This window comes from Eleutherodactylus coqui, chromosome 4 (assembly GCF_035609145.1).
Source record: "Eleutherodactylus coqui strain aEleCoq1 chromosome 4, aEleCoq1.hap1, whole genome shotgun sequence".
Taxonomy (NCBI): Eukaryota; Metazoa; Chordata; class Amphibia; order Anura; family Eleutherodactylidae; genus Eleutherodactylus; species Eleutherodactylus coqui.
This window is the reverse complement of record NC_089840.1, coordinates 295,773,537-295,791,801: the sequence shown is the minus strand read 5'-3', so window position 1 is coordinate 295,791,801 and position 18,265 is coordinate 295,773,537. Positions and strand designations below refer to the sequence as shown.

Sequence of the window (18,265 nt, the reverse complement as noted above, 5' to 3'; positions counted from 1 at the left end):
TATACAATAACTCTCTGGGGTCTCCTGCAGCGGTCAGCAGACTACAACTCCCATCATGTACTGCTTGTGCAGATAGCTGCCAGGAGGGATTACAGAGCATCGGCAAGCTGTATAAGGGGTCGTTCACGGGGCCGAATTCACAGCGGGATTTTCTTTAAAAAAAAAAGCGTAACGATCCGCGGACGTCTGCTGCGCTTCTTGGCACAGATCCACACTGAGAATTGGGCCTTCAATGGACAAAATCTGTGTGCCGAGTTCAGAAGCGTAAAATCACATTTCCCATCAAGAAGTGACTGCAATAAGGGTCCAAGAAGCTCGGACCGCTGTCGCACTCGCATCGTACGCTCATCCGCCGCCCTTGTGATTGTCACATGACTGTTATTCCCTAAGGCCCCCTGTCCACGGCCACGGGGGATGAGGGGAGCGCTGACAGGTCTCAGCTGTGAGCCTATCTAACAGATGGAGAATCGAAGCATGCCGCAATTTAGATCCCGTGAGCGGAGAATCGCTATGCTTCGCCACTCGGGGACGCCGGCGCTGCGCCTTCTATAGCAACGCTATGGAAAGCTTCACACAGCTTGATCCGCCGGCGGTCTATCGCCCGTGGACATGCAGCCCAAGTGAGCCAAACGCATCATATCCTGCGAACGATATGCGAACATTCCAGCGCAGTATTTCGTGTTTCATGTTAAACTCCATCTCATTGACGGACGCATTCCGCATGCAGATCCGCATCAAAAACTGCGGCAGAAAGAAGCCGCTTGTAACTCGTGTCTTTGAGGTGGAATTAATGACGAAAACTTGGGGTGAATTTCACGGTGTGAACGAACCTCGAGAAAATGTCAAGTTTCCTGAAGACGCCCCAAAGCCGATTTGCTAAAGTCCAGCTGCATTGCAACGAAATGTTCTGTGACATCCCAAGGGCGCGTTCGCACAGCGCAGGTCTGCAGCGAGGTCCGCCTCAGTAGGCCGCGCCAGGCACTTCTGATACTTTGTTGCTCAGCTGCGAGAATATAAACAAGAATGTTCCCATTCACTGACAACAAGCAGAGATTGTGTAACTGCTGGGTAATTGAAATGCAGAGTCTATTGGAGACAGTAATTTACATAAATGATCACACATTTAGCGCAGCGCGCCAATCTCCAGCAGAAGTGAACGGTTGAGGCGCCGGTCATGTGACTGCCTCCAATCCTCCTGATGTCACATGACTGCAGTTACCGTCCAGCCCGCAGCGTGCGGGGTCTTCAGGATGTGTCCTTGGTCCGGGGTAAGGCTTGGGGTGGTCGCTGTGCGGGGCGCGGGGTTCTCCTGCTCCGTCGTCTTCGTCGCGCCCATCAGACGCCGTTATTTCTTTCATCTCCTCCTTATTGATGCGATTTATTTTTCAGGATATTAAAAGCCATTGAAGAAGTTGCCGCCGAGGAGAGTCCGACCGGAAGGGCCGACCCCAAGTCTGTCAGCAAGGTCAAGAGGAAAGCCAAGAAAAGTCTGCAGGAGATGGTTGCCTGCATATCGCCAGCGATGATCAGGTGGGCGCCGGCGCGTCCTTACGAGGAGCGGCGGAGGGGCTTTAACATGAGCTTCCACAATCTGCACCTAAGGACACAGCGTAACCCCTTAGTGACCGCAGTACACCTCACTACGGGCTTGTCTGACTACTGACAGCCCGGCTCCTGCTCTAACAGCCAGAAACCTCAGATCCTGTCCGTTTAACCCCTCACATGCCACAATAAATATACTACCTGCAGCATGCAAGCAGATGACGGGGAGCTCCTTCTGTCACCCATTGGTGATCACAGAGGTACCCATGGTTTCCCATGGCAGCTGGAGGCCTGACAAAGATGTCCACGTCTACCATGTAACTCCGCCTACTAGGCCCCGCCTCCTGCGGAGTCTAATAGGCTGCGATCACAGACATAGTAGAATGCAGTACGTAAGTAATGCAGTGTAGTATCCCAGCGATCGAACGATCACGTCTTCAAGTTCCCTTCAGGGGCTAAAAAGTGGCATCAAAACTTTCAGCAAAGTTAAATCCTTAAAACCCCCCTTTTCCCCAAGAAGCCCTGCTGAATGGATAAAATACCGAAATATTGTTAAAGCAGCGCAAATCCTCATCACCGCGTTCAGAACGACCCAAACGGTGAAGATACTTTATTTATCTTCTGGGGAGCGCTGTAAAGGGAATTCTAAGAACCGACATCAGGATTGTTGTTTGTCTTCTGTTCGCCTCTGAGAACCGTAATGACGAGCGATCCAGCGGTCAGCGGTAAAAACGCCCCGCAGAGCTGCGCACAATATCGCGGCCCTCAGAGTGCGGCGAGCAGGATTAGTTGTTTATCTTCAAAAATGTGTTTATTGTGCAAAAGTAGTAAATTACCGCCTCTAACCGCCGTGTCGCAGGAATCGCGCCGATCAGATGAGTCATTAGATTATTTTTACTGAATGGTGAACGCTGTAAAAACTAAACCCAAAAACTGCGGCGGAATGGCGCGAGCTGGGTAAAAAAAAAAGCGCGAAAAAGCGCTCCTGTCCTTCTGGCATGTAGTATTAACACAGGAGAATCCCGATGATGGAAACCATTTTCACGGCTGCATAACGTGACTAAAACGCCCGTCTGTCTAAGCCCGGAGCCCCACTGTGTGTTATACTCCAGTCACATCCAAAGCTGCAGCTGCGGCTCTGCTGGCTTGACAAGTGGTATCCATCGGTAGACGTGGGTACAACATCTTAGCTGATGTGATGCATTATGGGAGATGAAGCGCTGCTTTCCATTATTACTATGCGGAGTCTCCCATAAGCACTACATCTCCCCCAGCGCCGTGCAGCATGCTCTGTATGGACGTGGCGTTGGCAGCTCTCGGTGGGTATAGACTGGTGCGGAGTGTTGGCAGCGTTTCTTCACTCCTGCTCTCCTTTACGGAGTCCCAGGGCGACGTCACGCTGCTTTATTGGGTTTCCGGGATATTGATTTGTGTTTTCTGCAGTTTTTAGATGTTTCCTAATGTGCAGTAATTGTATCTGCAGTCATTGATTAGAGATCGGGATCCTCTCATGGGCGCTGCCCAGTCTGCCAGCGGCTCCATCCAGAGGGGGCTCATCTCTTCCTGGGCAAGGATAGACTAGCCCCCTCTGCTGGACCTAGTGGGGGGGCTCAGGTATGCTGGTACGGGGCGTCCTCTTGTGGATGGAGTAGGAAGTGTTCATTTCCTCTCCCGGTCATCCTGGTGTGATGTCAGACTGTGCCATGCACTCTTAGCCAATCAGGTGTCTCTCTGCTGCTCCGCCCCCAGTTTATTCCTTTTTTTGAAGTTGCTGTATTTGGGGCTGCAGCTTCGTCCCCCTCCTCTCCCCACCCCGGATGACCATACGCACACTCTTACGCTGCTGTCTTCTTCTCTCCGCAGGCTGACCGGTTGGGTTCTCCTGAAACTCTTCAACGGCTTCTTCTGGAATATTCAGATCCACAAGGGTCAGATGGAGATGGTAAAGAAAGCCGCCACCGAGGTACCTGCAGGAGTCGCCTTCCGGGGGGTCACATTGGGGCGCTACAATGGGCACTCTATTAAATGCCATGGTTACTCGGCGCCACTCATATATGAAGAGCTGTAATGTATCCGCTGATCATGTGACTGACCCCTCTTCTCCTCCCTTAGATGAAGGCGCCCCTCGTCTTCCTTCCCGTTCACAAGTCTCACATCGACTACCTGCTGCTCACCTTCGTCCTGTTCTGCCATAACATCAAGTCTCCGCACATCGCTGCCGGAAACAACCTGAACATCCCTGTATTCAGGTTAGTATCCGCTATGGGAGCGTTCCCCTATAGAAGCCGCTACGCCTATACAGCCGCTACGAGCAACACTACCTTGTGTGACCAGCAGTGCGAAATCTATGATGTCATTCAGCTTCACTTGGTGTGTCAGTCTTTCTGCTGTTGTGGCATTCTATTTATTCATCAGGGATCTCGGGCTGACTGAAGCTGCAGGTTGTTCCCATGTAGGGGGCGCTGCAGTGCATGTAGTGTGCGCACACAGGTGATTGGCATCAGTGCTGTGGTGCGACCTGCGAGGCTCCAGGAATAGATCCTGGGACCGTGGAGTCCTGATATCTAGGTCAGCGTCCCGCTCTAGAAGTACCAGGTCACCTCGTCCCTCCTCGGATGATGGGAATGCTGTCCTGGTACTACTACCCCCAGCAGCCGCGCTCCCTCTGACCTGCTGTAGAAGTACCAAGTCATCCAAGGAGAAACGAGGTCACCTGGTACTTCTAGAGCGGGTCAGAGGGATCACAGCCGCTGGGGGTAGTAGTACCAGGACAACATTCATGTCATCCGAGGAGGAACAAGGTCACATGAATGTTGTACTGGTACTACTACCCCCAGCGGCCGTGCTCCCTCTGACCTGCTCTAGAAGTACCAGGTGACCTTGTTCCTCCTCGGATGATGAGAATGCTGTTAGGGTACTACTACTCCTAGTGGCCGCGCTCCCTCTGACCTGCTCTAGAAGTACCAGGTGACCTTGTCCCCCCTCGAATGATGGGAAGATTGTCCTGGTACTACTACTCCCAGCAGCCGCGCTCCCTCTGACCTGCTGTAGAAGTACCAGGTGACCTCGTCCCTCCTCGAATGATGGGAAGATTGTCCTGGTACTACTACCCCAGTAGCCGCACTCCCTCTGACCCGCTCTAGAAGTACCAGGTGACCTCGTCCCTCCTCGAATGATGGGAAGATTGTCCTGGTACTACTACCACCCTCAGCGGCTGCCCTCCCTCTGGCCCGCTGTAGAAGTACCAGGTGACCTCGTTCCTCGGATGATGGGAATGCTGTCCTGGTACTACTACCCCCAGCGTCCGCGCTCCCTCTGACCACTCGTCTCCTTCTTACTTCGCAGCACCTTAATCCACTTACTGGGAGGATTCTTCATCCGCCGGAAACTAGACGAGACCCCAGATGGCAAGAAGGACGTTCTGTACCGCGCGCTGCTCCACGGGGTACGTGTCATGTGATCACAGACGGAGATAGTAATAGGCCGGATACACAGGGGGCAGAGAATGAGCGTCACCTACTGATTGCATGGAAAGGGATTAGATACACGGCTCAGCAGATGGTATCACACAGGATAGGATTAGATACATAGATCAGCGGACAGTATCACACAGGATAGGATTAGATACACAGATCAGCGGACAGTATCACACAGGATAGGATTAGATACACAGATCAGCAGACAGTATCACACAGGCTAGGTTTAGATACATGGCTCAGCAGACAGTATCACACAGGGCAGGATTAGATACACGGCTCAGCAGACAGTATCACACAGGATAGGATTAGATACACAGCTCAGCAGGCAGTATCACACAGGATAGGATTAGATACACGGCTCAGCAGACAGTATCACACAGACTATGATTAGATACACGGCTCAGCAGACAGTATCACACAGATTATGATTAGATACACGGCTCAGCAGACAGTATCACACAGATTATGATTAGATACACGGCTCAGCAGACAGTATCACACAGACTATGATTAGATACACGGCTCAGCAGACAGTATCACACAGACTATGATTAGATACACGGCTCAGCAGACAGTATCACACAGACTATGATTAGATACACGGCTCAGCAGACAGTATCACACAGACTATGATTAGATACACGGCTCAGCAGACAGTATCACACAGACTATGATTAGATACACGGCTCAGCAGACAGTATCACACAGACTATGATTAGATACACGGCTCAGCAGACAGTATCACACAGACTATGATTAGATACACGGCTCAGCAGACAGTATCACACAGACTATGATTAGATACACGGCTCAGCAGACAGTATCACACAGACTATGATTAGATACACGGCTCAGCAGACAGTATCACACAGACTATGATTAGATACACGGCTCAGCAGACAGTATCACACAGACTATGATTAGATACACGGCTCAGCAGACAGTATCACACAGACTATGATTAGATACACGGCTCAGCAGACAGTATCACACAGACTATGATTAGATACACGGCTCAGCAGACAGTATCACACAGACTATGATTAGATACACGGCTCAGCAGACAGTATCACACAGACTATGATTAGATACACGGCTCAGCAGACAGTATCACACAGACTATGATTAGATACACGGCTCAGCAGACAGTATCACACAGACTATGATTAGATACACGGCTCAGCAGACAGTATCACACAGGCTAGGTTTAGATACACGGCTCAGCAGTCAGTATCACACAGGATGGGATTAGATACACGGCTCAGCAGTCAGTATCACACAGGATGGGATTAGATACACATATCAGCAGACAGTATCACACAGGATAGGATTAGATAGACGGCTCAGCAGACAGTATCACACAGGATGGGATTAGATACACATATCAGCAGACAGTATCACACAGGATAGGATTAGATAGACGGCTCAGCAGACAGTATCACACAGGATGGGATTAGATACACATATCAGCAGACAGTATCACACAGGATAGGATTAGATAGACGGCTCAGCAGACGGTATCACACAGGATAGGGATGAGATACACGGCTCAGCAGACGGTATCACACAGGCTAGGTTTAGATACACGGCTCAGCAGTCGGTATCACACAGGCTAGGTTTAGATACACGGCTCAGCAGTCAGTATCACACAGGATGGGATTAGATACACATATCAGCAGACAGTATCACACAGGATAGGATTAGATAGACGGCTCAGCAGACGGTATCACACAGGATAGGGATGAGATACACGGCTCAGCAGACGGTATCACACAGGCTAGGTTTAGATACACGGCTCTGCAGACAGTATCACACAGGCTAGGTTTAGATACACGGCTCTGCAGACAGTATCACACAGGCTAGGTTTAGATACACGGCTCTGCAGACAGTATCACACAGGCTAGGTTTAGATACACGGCTCAGCAGACAGTATCACACAGGCTAGGTTTAGATACACGGCTCAGCAGACAGTATCACACAGGCTAGGTTTAGATACACGGCTCAGCAGACAGTATCACACAGGCTAGGTTTAGATACACAGTTCAGCAGACAGTATCACACAGGCTAGGTTTAGATACACAGTTCAGCAGACAGTATCACACAGGATAGGATTAGATACACAGTTCAGCAGACAGTATCACACAGGATAGGATTAGATACACAGGGCAGGATTAGATTCACAGCTCAGCAATAGGTATTGCACATAGTTGGCTCAGTGGAGTGTAAGTAATGATCCTTTGGTGCCCCCTGGTGGTGGCTTCTCGCATTGCACGCATCCTTTCTTTCCTTCTGACCCCACTGCCCACCCTGGCGGCTCCTCTCACTCCCACCGTTAACCCCGTGTCCTCTGTCCGGTCCCTTCAGTACATCGAGCAGCTCCTGTGTCAGCAGCAGTTCCTGGAGATCTTCCTGGAAGGGACGCGCTCTCGCAGCGGGAAGACGTCTTGTGGCAGAGCCGGCCTCCTATCCGTCATTGTGGACACCCTGTGCAACAGCTCCGTCCCCGACGTCCTCATCATCCCGGTGGGGATCTCCTACGACCGCATCATAGAAGGCCATTATAACGGCGAGCAGCTGGTGAGCGCCGCGGCTCCACGGGCGGTACAGATATGTCCGCTCTTATCCAAGAGAATGACCCCTAGCCTTTTGTGATGTTTTAGGGGAAGCCCAAGAAAGATGAGAGTCTGTGGGGCATCGCCAGGGGGGTCTTCAGGATGCTGAGGAAGAACTACGGCTGTGTCCGCATTGACTTTGCGCAGCCCTTTTCCCTTAAAGTAAGTGAACCCTGACTGGACATGATGCTGGATGGTTTTCTTGCATATCTGTTATTCTGGCACGCGACAACCAATATAGCAGCCGTTACATCACACACCCCGCTTTCCCAGATGACGTCACTGAGCAGGAGCCTGGGAAAGCTGGGTAGTTGCTCCTCGGGGAGCACCTACAAGGTGAGTGAGGAGACTTATAAGGCCATCCATGCTCCTGTGGGTAATATGTAAATAAGGGAGATGGAACAACACCTCTGCAGCGCCACCTATTGGAAGGCAGCATTCCTTCAAGTCCATGTTAGTTCTACAAGTCTTATAGCAATGACTCGCAGAGCCCATCCACAGACAGCTGTTTCGGGATGTTTGCCCCTCATCAGTGTGCAGTAGGCTTCTGGCTTGGCTGGTGAGAGGCCTGTGACGGGTATCATATAAGCTGTCTGTGGATGGATTCTGGCTTGGTTTTCAATTCCCAGTCATTGTTACAAGGCTTGTATAAAGAGTCTAGCATTGACTTGCAGGAATACTGCCTTCCAATAGGTGGCGCTGCAGAGGTATTGTTACATTGTCCTTATTTCCTGGCAGCTGATACTCGGCTTTCCCAGAACCGGATATAAGTCGGTCAGCGTTCAGTAAAGTCTTTAACCCTTGAAGGTTAGCTGTTTTCCGATTAAGCACGGTTGTTCTTCGTTTGCGCCATTTTTTGTTCTTCAGTAATCGTCCGCGATGTCTTTACAGGAATATCTGGAGAGTCAGAGACAGAAGCCGACCCCTGCGCCCATATGTCTGGAACAGGCGCTGCTGCCTGCAGTCCTCTCCTCCAGGTGAGATACCAATGAAGAGCACAGCATAGGTGTGGCTTTTATCAAGACCCCTGCTTGCTTTCTGTGAACAGGAAATCCATAGGCTGAATATGTGTCCTGGCATAAAGCTTCTTACAGCCATGGCTGGCCTTTGCTGCATGCAGCCCATGTACGGGGTGCTGGCCACTGGTTGATTGGTTGGGGGGCACTAGGTAGATGCAGGCTGGGAACGATCGTCCCCTTAGGGTCTCTAGATGATGGTTTTTCCTCTATGCGGCAGCTCCATGTGGAGCTACATGAATCCTCCTCCTCCTGGGGCTGTTTCCTCCCTTCTGATGTTGTGCGATACCGTTGTCACCCCATCTGCATCTCCACAACATAATCTCTCAGTCCTGCTACTGTATTTATTTTATGAGCTTGGTCCTGGGGCTTTACGTATTACGATTTGCTTTGGTGCTGTATCTGTACTGGGCTCGCTTCCGGGGGCTGTATCCCTGTACTGGGCTCGCTTCCTGGGGCTGTATCCCTGTACTGGGCTCGCTTCCTGGGGCTGTATCCCTGTACTGGGCTCTCTTCCGGGGGCTGTATCTCTGTACTGGGCTCTCTTCCGGCGCTGCGTCCCTCTGCTGGGCTCTCTTCCGGCGCTGCGTCCCTCTGCTGGGCTCTCTTCCGGCGCTGCGTCCCTCTGCTGGGCTCTCTTCCGGCGCTGCGTCCCTCTGCTGGGCTCTCTTCCGGCGCTGCGTCCCTCTGCTGGGCTCTCTTCCGGCGCTGCGTCCCTCTGCTGGGCTCTCTTCCGGCGGCTGCGTCCCTCTGCTGGGCTCTCTTCCGGCGGCTGCGTCCCTCTGCTGGGCTCTCTTCCGGCGGCTGCGTCCCTCTGCTGGGCTCTCTTCCGGCGGCTGCGTCCCTCTGCTGGGCTCTCTTCCGGCGGCTGCGTCCCTCTGCTGGGCTCTCTTCCGGCGGCTGCGTCCCTCTGCTGGGCTCTCTTCCGGCGGCTGCGTCCCTCTGCTGGGCTCTCTTCCGGCGGCTGCGTCCCTCTGCTGGGCTCTCTTCCGGCGGCTGCGTCCCTCTGCTGGGCTCTCTTCCGGCGGCTGCGTCCCTCTGCTGGGCTCTCTTCCGGCGGCTGCGTCCCTCTGCTGGGCTCTCTTCCGGCGGCTGCGTCCCTCTGCTGGGCTCTCTTCCGGCGGCTGCGTCCCTCTGCTGGGCTCTCTTCCGGCGGCTGCGTCCCTCTGCTGGGCTCTCTTCCGGCGCTGCGTCCCTCTGCTGGGCTCTCTTCCGGCGCTGCGTCCCTCTGCTGGGCTCTCTTCCGGCGGCTGCGTCCCTCTGCTGGGCTCTCTTCCGGCGGCTGCGTCCCTCTGCTGGGCTCTCTTCCGGCGGCTGCGTCCCTCTGCTGGGCTCTCTTCCGGCGGCTGCGTCCCTCTGCTGGGCTCTCTTCCGGCGGCTGCGTCCCTCTGCTGGGCTCTCTTCCGGCGGCTGCGTCCCTCTGCTGGGCTCTCTTCCGGCGGCTGCGTCCCTCTGCTGGGCTCTCTTCCGGCGGCTGCGTCCCTCTGCTGGGCTCTCTTCCGGCGGCTGCGTCCCTCTGCTGGGCTCTCTTCCGGCGGCTGCGTCCCTCTGCTGGGCTCTCTTCCGGCGGCTGCGTCCCTCTGCTGGGCTCTCTTCCGGCGGCTGCGTCCCTCTGCTGGGCTCTCTTCCGGCGGCTGCGTCCCTCTGCTGGGCTCTCTTCCGGCGGCTGCGTCCCTCTGCTGGGCTCTCTTCCGGCGGCTGCGTCCCTCTGCTGGGCTCTCTTCCGGCGGCTGCGTCCCTCTGCTGGGCTCTCTTCCGGCGGCTGCGTCCCTCTGCTGGGCTCTCTTCCGGCGGCTGCGTCCCTCTGCTGGGCTCTCTTCCGGCGGCTGCGTCCCTCTGCTGGGCTCTCTTCCGGCGGCTGCGTCCCTCTGCTGGGCTCTCTTCCGGCGGCTGCGTCCCTCTGCTGGGCTCTCTTCCGGCGGCTGCGTCCCTCTGCTGGGCTCTCTTCCGGCGGCTGCGTCCCTCTGCTGGGCTCTCTTCCGGCGGCTGCGTCCCTCTGCTGGGCTCTCTTCCGGCGGCTGCGTCCCTCTGCTGGGCTCTCTTCCGGCGGCTGCGTCCCTCTGCTGGGCTCTCTTCCGGCGGCTGCGTCCCTCTGCTGGGCTCTCTTCCGGCGGCTGCGTCCCTCTGCTGGGCTCTCTTCCGGCGGCTGCGTCCCTCTGCTGGGCTCTCTTCCGGCGGCTGCGTCCCTCTGCTGGGCTCTCTTCCGGCGGCTGCGTCCCTCTGCTGGGCTCTCTTCCGGCGGCTGCGTCCCTCTGCTGGGCTCTCTTCCGGCGGCTGCGTCCCTCTGCTGGGCTCTCTTCCGGCGGCTGCGTCCCTCTGCTGGGCTCTCTTCCGGCGGCTGCGTCCCTCTGCTGGGCTCTCTTCCGGCGGCTGCGTCCCTCTGCTGGGCTCTCTTCCGGCGGCTGCGTCCCTCTGCTGGGCTCTCTTCCGGCGGCTGCGTCCCTCTGCTGGGCTCGCTTCCGGCGGCTGCGTCCCTCTGCTGGGCTCGCTTCCGGCGGCTGCGTCCCTCTGCTGGGCTCGCTTCCGGCGGCTGCGTCCCTCTGCTGGGCTCGCTTCCGGCGGCTGCGTCCCTCTGCTGGGCTCGCTTCCGGCGGCTGCGTCCCTCTGCTGGGCTTTGTTCTTGCAGTGATACATTGTAACAAGCTATAAGGACAGGAGAAGTTTGTGCTGCTGTGAGAAGTTTTAGGCCTTTTTGCTGGTTTTCAGCTTTTGGTTGTAAACAAGAAAGTTCCTTTTCACAGACAGCAACCAGAGATCTTAGAGGACATAAAGAAATTGAAACACTAAGTGGGAGGCTTACTAAGACGTGTATCTCATGACGGTCTTAAACTGAGGTTCATGGGAGTAAAGTGCCGGCATCTTAAAGGGGTTGGGCCGTGTTAGAAGGTTATTCCCAATCCACAATGTGGAGAATGTCTTGATGATCGGAGGGAGTCTGACATCTGGGATCCCCAGAAGTCCTGGCGTGCGGGTAGTGGCGGTCACACCGGCTCCGCGCCGCTGCATTCATCCAGTGGATGGCTGGAGACACAAGACTTCAAACGCTCGACAATCTCCAGCAATCCCATTACAATGAGTGGAGCGCGGTTGTGTGCGCTCAGCCGGCGCTCCGGTTATTGGGGGGCTTCGGGAACCCCCTTTCTGGGATTGACTTTCTTTCATGCCACGACCCCAATACATAGTGGGCGCCTTTTAATAATTTTGGAGCAGTTCGGTCTAACAGCCAAGTGTAGATTTGTGCTACTTTTTGCGTCATTTCCTAGATTTGAACTCGGATGAATTTTTCTTTTTTTTTTTTTCTTTTTGTATTTTTATCCATTTTACAAACAGATTTTTGTGGGGATAAATGTCTTTTTTTTTTTTTCTTTCTTGATGGATTTTTTTTCTTTCAATAAGCTTTATTGAACTTTTTTTTTCACAGTATTCTTCAGTCCCTGAAGGTGACTTGAAGATGTGATCGTCCGATCGCTAGGATAGTACACCGTATTACTTATGTAGTGCATTATACTCAGCCTATGACAGCAGCCTATTAGACTGCAGGAGGCGGGGCTTAATAGGCTGAATAAAAATATTGTGGTCACTAAGGGGTTAAGAAGAGGAGCTTTGCATTTGCTACAGTAGCATCTGGACATCTGTGACTTTGAGTTGTGAGATGTTTGTGACTTTCCCTTCACTTTTAGACCGACAGACGCCGTGACAGAGAGCGTGGTCAGTGTCACCCCGGACCTGCGCATGGACAGCCCCGCCAGGAGGCAGATCATCACCAACCTGGCCAATCACGTTTTGTTCAGTAAGTGCAAGCAAATCTGGAATATTCACTTGTGTTCAAATCCCATACAGACGCCACAATGTTGTAGAATCATAGAATGGTAGAGTTGAAACGGACCTCCATGGTCATCAGGTCCTCCAGGGTCATCAGGTCCTCTGGGGTCATCTGGTCCAAGTTAAGTACCAAAAACTGCTGTCCGGGAACCTCACACTGATAGGGCCAGATTAAGGCTGCCCAGGGTAGAATCCTACAATTATAGAGATGGAAAGTCCTCCCGGGTCATCTGATCCAACCCCCTGCTCAATGCAGGATTCACTAAATCATCCCAGACAGATGTCTGTCCAGCCTCTGAAGACTTCCATTGAAGGAGAACTCCCCACCTCCCGTGGCAAACTGTTCCACTCATTGATCCCCCTCACTGTCTAATATCTAATCTGTGTCTCCTCCCTTTCAGTTTCATCCCATTGCTTCTAGTCTTTCCTTGTGCAGATGAGAATAGGGCTGATCCCTCTGCACTGTGACAGCCCTTCAGATATTTGTAGACAACTATTAAGTCTCCTCTCAGCCTTCTCTTCTGCTAAACATTCCCAGATACTTTAACCGTTCCTCATAGGACAGGATTTGCAGACCGCTCACCATCTTGGTAACTCTTCTCTGAACTTGCTCCAGTTTGTCTATGTCTTTTTTAAGGTGGGGTGCCCAGAACTGGACCCAGTATTCCAGATGAGGTCTGACTGAGGAAGAGTAGAGGGGATAATGACCTCATGTGATCTAGACTCTATGCTTCTCTTAATACATCCCAGAATTGTGTTTCCCTTTTTGGCTACTGCATCACATTGTTGACTCATGTTCAGTCTATGATCTATTAGTATACCCAAGTCTTTTTCACATGTGCTGCTGCTTAGCCCAATTCCTCCCATTCTGTATGTGCTTTCTTCATTTTTCTTGCCCAGATGAAGGACTTTGCATTTCTCCTTGTTAAATACCATTCTGCTAGTCACTGCCCACTGGGCAAACTTGTCTAGATCTTTTTTAATCCCCTCTCTCTCTCTTCCCTAGTGTTAGCTATCCTTCCTAGCTTTGCGTCCTCTGCATATTTTATCAGTTTTCCCCAATTCCCTCCTCCAGATCATTTATAACAATGTTGGCCACCACTGGGCCTAGGACAGAGCCTTGTGGTCCCACTTGATACATTCTTCCACTTGGATGTGCAGCCATTTATGACCCCTCTTTGAGTACGATCACTCAGCCAGTTCAGATCATTCGTCATGTTATAAAGATAGCTAATATACATACAGTACATGGCGGGTGTCGAATATCTTTGAGATCCGTGATCGAAAAGAATTGCAGTCACAGCTGTTAACCCTTTAAATACCATTGTTAATTCTGACAGCGGAATTTAAACGTCCCAATCAGCATTTGAGATCCTCAGCAGCTCTCCACAATGAGATTGTGGTGTGCCATCCAGGTGTCACCTTCTGAAGGCCCCCAGGGCTGCCATTACTGATTTGCCTATTTAAGACATGCCTGCGGCACCTCTTAATAGAACACCGGTCATTCTTATTGCATAAAGGACACCAGTCAAAATACAGTATAATGCGATACCAATCAAACCTTCACAAGTTCAAGTCCCCTGTGGGGGCTGAAATTAAAGGAAAAAAAAAAGTTTTAACCCCCCCCTTTTTCCCTCCTTCCGCATCCAGAGGCGCTCCTACCATTAGGTGACATTTAGTCTACCGCCTCAGGCAACAGTCTGAAGGACCTCAGAGGGGTGGCACTAGGGTTGCCACCCAGCCTGTAACTAAGGCTAGTATTTATGCTTTACAGACCATATTAAAGGCCAGTAAAAAATAAATGCCAGCTGCAAGCTGTCCGGTCAGCAACCCTACAAGCAATCCACTCACCCTGTCTACAGCTGCAGTCTGCTGTAGCCCCTGACATCTCCTCTGGCGTCTGCGTTCTTGCATGCAGACACGGCTGTGCACCAGTGCAGACTGCAGGGTGGGGGGGGGGGGGGGGGGGTCAGAGGTCACAGACTGATTAAAGAAGCAGCGGCCGCTGGGCCAGAGCTGTAGATGGTGATTCAAATGCTGGTCAGATTGCTGCTTGGCTGGAGGTCTACGACAAGGGTCACTATGTCCACTGAGACAAGGGTGGAGGACACTATTATTACTGGGGTTACTATGGGAAACGCTTACTATTGGGGCACTATTACAGTGTTAGTGTATCTTGATGCCACCGAAAGCTAGGGGTTTGACTAGCTCTCGATTGGCTCAAGAGCTAAAGTGCATGTCTGTGTAAAGGGCCCATTGCTTACCTGTAGCGCTGTGACATCAGGTACCCTGCTCCCCCCCCCCCCCTCCTGGCCCCAGCTCACTGCCCTCCGCCCTCCCTTCTGTATCACTGACAGTCCCCTGCCGCACTTGCTTCCGTGGAGTCCTACACCTGTGTGGGGGGAGAGGCATGTCCGTCAGTGTCCCGCGGCGCTGTAGTGTCCCTGCAGTGAGAGCCTGCAGTCTGGGGCCAGCGGCTGTCAGTTCAATGTGGGGACAGGGGTAAGGCACTTGGCGGCTGGCACCGCCGCTTCACGGCCAGTGTGGCCTCCCTGCTGCAGAACCCGCTCTGCGCATAGTGTCCCCGCAGTGAGAGGCAGCAATCTGGGGCCGGTGGCTGTCAGTTCCATGTGGGGAAGGGGGTGAGGCACTTGTCGGCTGGCACCGCCGGCAAAGGCGCTTCACGGCTGGTGTGGCCTCCCTGTTGCAGAACGCGCTCTGCGCGTTCAGGCAGAGGGGGGCTCCGGCTTGTGCGACAGCAGAGGCAGCGGTCAGGCCACTTGCAGCAGCAGATGGGCCGCTACAAGTGCACCCGCAGCCGTCACATTAATACTGCTGTGTGTTACTAGGCTGCCAGGACCTGCAGCCCAGGAAACTATTTGGCCAATCACGTACAGGGGGCATCAACCCCTGCCTATCTTGACTCCACCAGGACTTCCTGGTGGCTTCAAGATACACTAATACCCACTATTACTACTGCGGCCAGTGTGAGGGGGACACTGCTGGGAGCATAACAACTACTGGGGCAAGTAAGGGGGTTAATGTTAACCCTGGGCCCACTGACAGGGTCACTATTACTACTAGGAGTCCTGGAGGCTCTATTACTTCAGACAAGTTTCAATTAGAGATGAGCGAGTATACTCGCTAAGGCACATTACTCGAGCGAGTAGTGCCTTAGCCGAATATCTCCCCGCTCGTCTCTAAAAACTCGGGGACCGGCGCGGGTGACAGGTGAGTTGCGGCGGGGAGTGGGGGGGAGAGAAGGAGAGAGATCTCCCTGTTGGCCCCCGAATCTTTAGAGACGAGCGGGGAGATACTCGGCTAAGGCACTACTCGCTCGAGTACTGTGCCTTAGCGAGTATACCCGCTCATCTCTAGTTTCGATGCTTCTAATGTGTTGGGTATTTGGTATTGCCGTAACCGCACTGACCCACAGAATAAAGCAAATGGGGGCTTTACTGCATTTCTGAGCGCTGTAAAAACAAAAAGCACCCAAAAACGGTATTGCTGTGTTTTTTTTTTGTTTTTTTTTTTACATTTCACCCCACTTATAATTTATTGAAAAACTTTAACAAAATTTCTTTGGAACGTTAAAAGATACCATTGAAAAATACAACTTGTCCCGCAAAACAAGACCAGCCCTCATATAGTAATGACTCTAGGAAAATATAAAAGTTATGATGTTTTGAAAGTGAAGACATAAAAAGGCTGCAGTGGAGAAGGGGTTAAAGAGGCCAATCCAGGGTTAGAAAAACATGGCCACTTTGGTCCAGAACAGCGCCATTCTTGTCCATGGGTCATGTTTGGTCTCATTGAAGCGAATGGGACTTTGCTGCCATACCACACACAGCCTGTGGACTCATGTGGCGCTGTTTTTGGAAGAAAGCGACCCGTGTTTTTTATTCTGTGTGCTGTCCTGGCGATATCCCACAATCCTCTTTGAAACCTCTGACGCAATTGGCCAGTCATCGGTCTGTATAGGGAGACTCCTGGGTGCAGCACGGCGTTGTCACTTGGGGGATCTTCATCCTCGCTGGGCTTCAGCTGACTCTTCATGTAACTTTTTGACTTGGAGAAGTTTTTACCCAATTCTTAAAATTGTTGCCGTTTCTTCTGCAGCCGCGGACCAGTGCTGCGCCGTCATGTCCACCCACATCGTCGCCTGCCTGCTCTTGTACCGCTATCGGGAGGTGAGTGCCGCTCTGCATGCTGGTTTCCGGCTGTGAGCCTGGACGTCTGACCACCGCTGACTTGTCTCTGTAGGGTGTGAGCCTCTCCGTGCTGGTGGAAGACTTCTTCTCCATGAAGGAGGAGGTCCTGGCCCGGGACTTTGACCTGGGCTTCTCCGGCAGCTGCGAGGACGTGGTCATGCATGCCATCCACCTCCTGGGGAACTCTGTGCTCATCACCCACAACGGTCCCAGCAACGAGTTTTTCATCGCCCCCAACACCAGCATCCCGGCCGTGTTTGAGCTGAACTTCTACAGTAATGGAGTCCTTCATGTCTACATCACGGAGGCCATTGTCGGTGAGTCTCCTTGGAATGAGGACTGATGGAGCGTCTCCGCTGTACAGATCACGCTTACGTAGAAGGTATTTTGGGTAGAGGTCCCCCTTAAGTTCTGGTCATTATGACATCTTGTGCTTTTCAGCCAGCGCTCTGCATTGCGAGCTGAAGAGGAGGACGACTGAGGTGACACCAGGAGCCTCGGAGGGGACAGTCAGCCAGGAGAGGCTGCTCCGCACCGCCGCCGCCTTGTGCTACCTACTCGCTAATGAAGGAATGATTGCTCTGGTAAGGTGAGAGGTGCTGCAGCTCCCCTAGTGGTTATGTGTGTAACCACACACTAGTCAGAGCTATGGATGGCATCGGGCACTGCAGCCGGATCCTCCATGTGCCTCCTGTACTCCCGCGGCCCCACGAACTCATTCAGATTGTAGTACAGTGCTGTAATTGGTCCACTTTGAATAAAACTGTCGCACAGTGCCCTGGTAACATTGTTATGTAGGGGAAAATTAAATTGACTGTATGATGCCCATGTAGTGCCACCATATGGTGGATGAGTAATGCTGTCATGCAGTAATCAAGTAACGTTGCCATAGCAAAATCAAATAAAACCTCCATATTGTTTAATAATGCCTTACAGTGGTCATATAATACTGGCTTATGGTGCATGTGTAGCGCTGTCCTATAGCGGTCGAATGATACCGCCACACAGTACTCAAGTAACATCCCCATACAATGGTCAAATAAAGACCATATGGTACATGTATAACGGTGCCTTACAGTTGCCAAGTAATACAGTCATATGGTGCCCATGTGGTGCCACTGTATGGTGGTTGGGTAATACTGCCATACAGTACCCAACAAATAAGATTGCTATACAGAAATCAAAACCTCCATATTGTGCACATGTGGTGCTGTGTGGTCCAATGAAATCGCTGTATGGTGTGCATGTAATAGCGCCTTACAGTCACTAAACAGTATAATAGTCAAGTAATACTGCGACAGAGTACCCAAGTAACCTCTCCATACAGGGTTCGAATAAAACTGCCATATGGTACCTTTGTAATGATGAGTTACAATAATCGAATACCACAATCACATAGTGTTCATGCAGCGCTGCCGCATGGTGGTTAAATATTCCCTCCATACAGTACAAGTCACATTGCCTATACAGTTGTTAAATAATACCACCATATGGTGCCCATGTAATGGTGTCTTACAGCGGTCAATAAAATGCCCCGTGGCACTAAAGTCAACTAAGACAGCAGTTTTCACTAAGGGATCCAG

General features: G+C 52.5%; 1 protein-coding gene across 1 annotated transcript in view; it reads left to right on the top strand.

Moving 5' to 3' along the window:
* Positions 1-18,265, top strand: part of GPAM (glycerol-3-phosphate acyltransferase, mitochondrial) — a 63,198-nt gene that overhangs the window by 22,873 nt on the left and 22,060 nt on the right. The window contains exons 6-16 of the mRNA XM_066601418.1: positions 1,390-1,530; positions 3,406-3,505; positions 3,655-3,791; positions 4,888-4,987; positions 7,386-7,598; positions 7,682-7,795; positions 8,525-8,610; positions 12,330-12,439; positions 16,591-16,661; positions 16,735-16,999; positions 17,124-17,266. Coding sequence (XP_066457515.1) covers positions 1,390-1,530; positions 3,406-3,505; positions 3,655-3,791; positions 4,888-4,987; positions 7,386-7,598; positions 7,682-7,795; positions 8,525-8,610; positions 12,330-12,439; positions 16,591-16,661; positions 16,735-16,999; positions 17,124-17,266 — 1,480 coding nt within the window. The remainder of the gene's footprint in view (positions 1-1,389; positions 1,531-3,405; positions 3,506-3,654; positions 3,792-4,887; positions 4,988-7,385; positions 7,599-7,681; positions 7,796-8,524; positions 8,611-12,329; positions 12,440-16,590; positions 16,662-16,734; positions 17,000-17,123; positions 17,267-18,265) is intronic.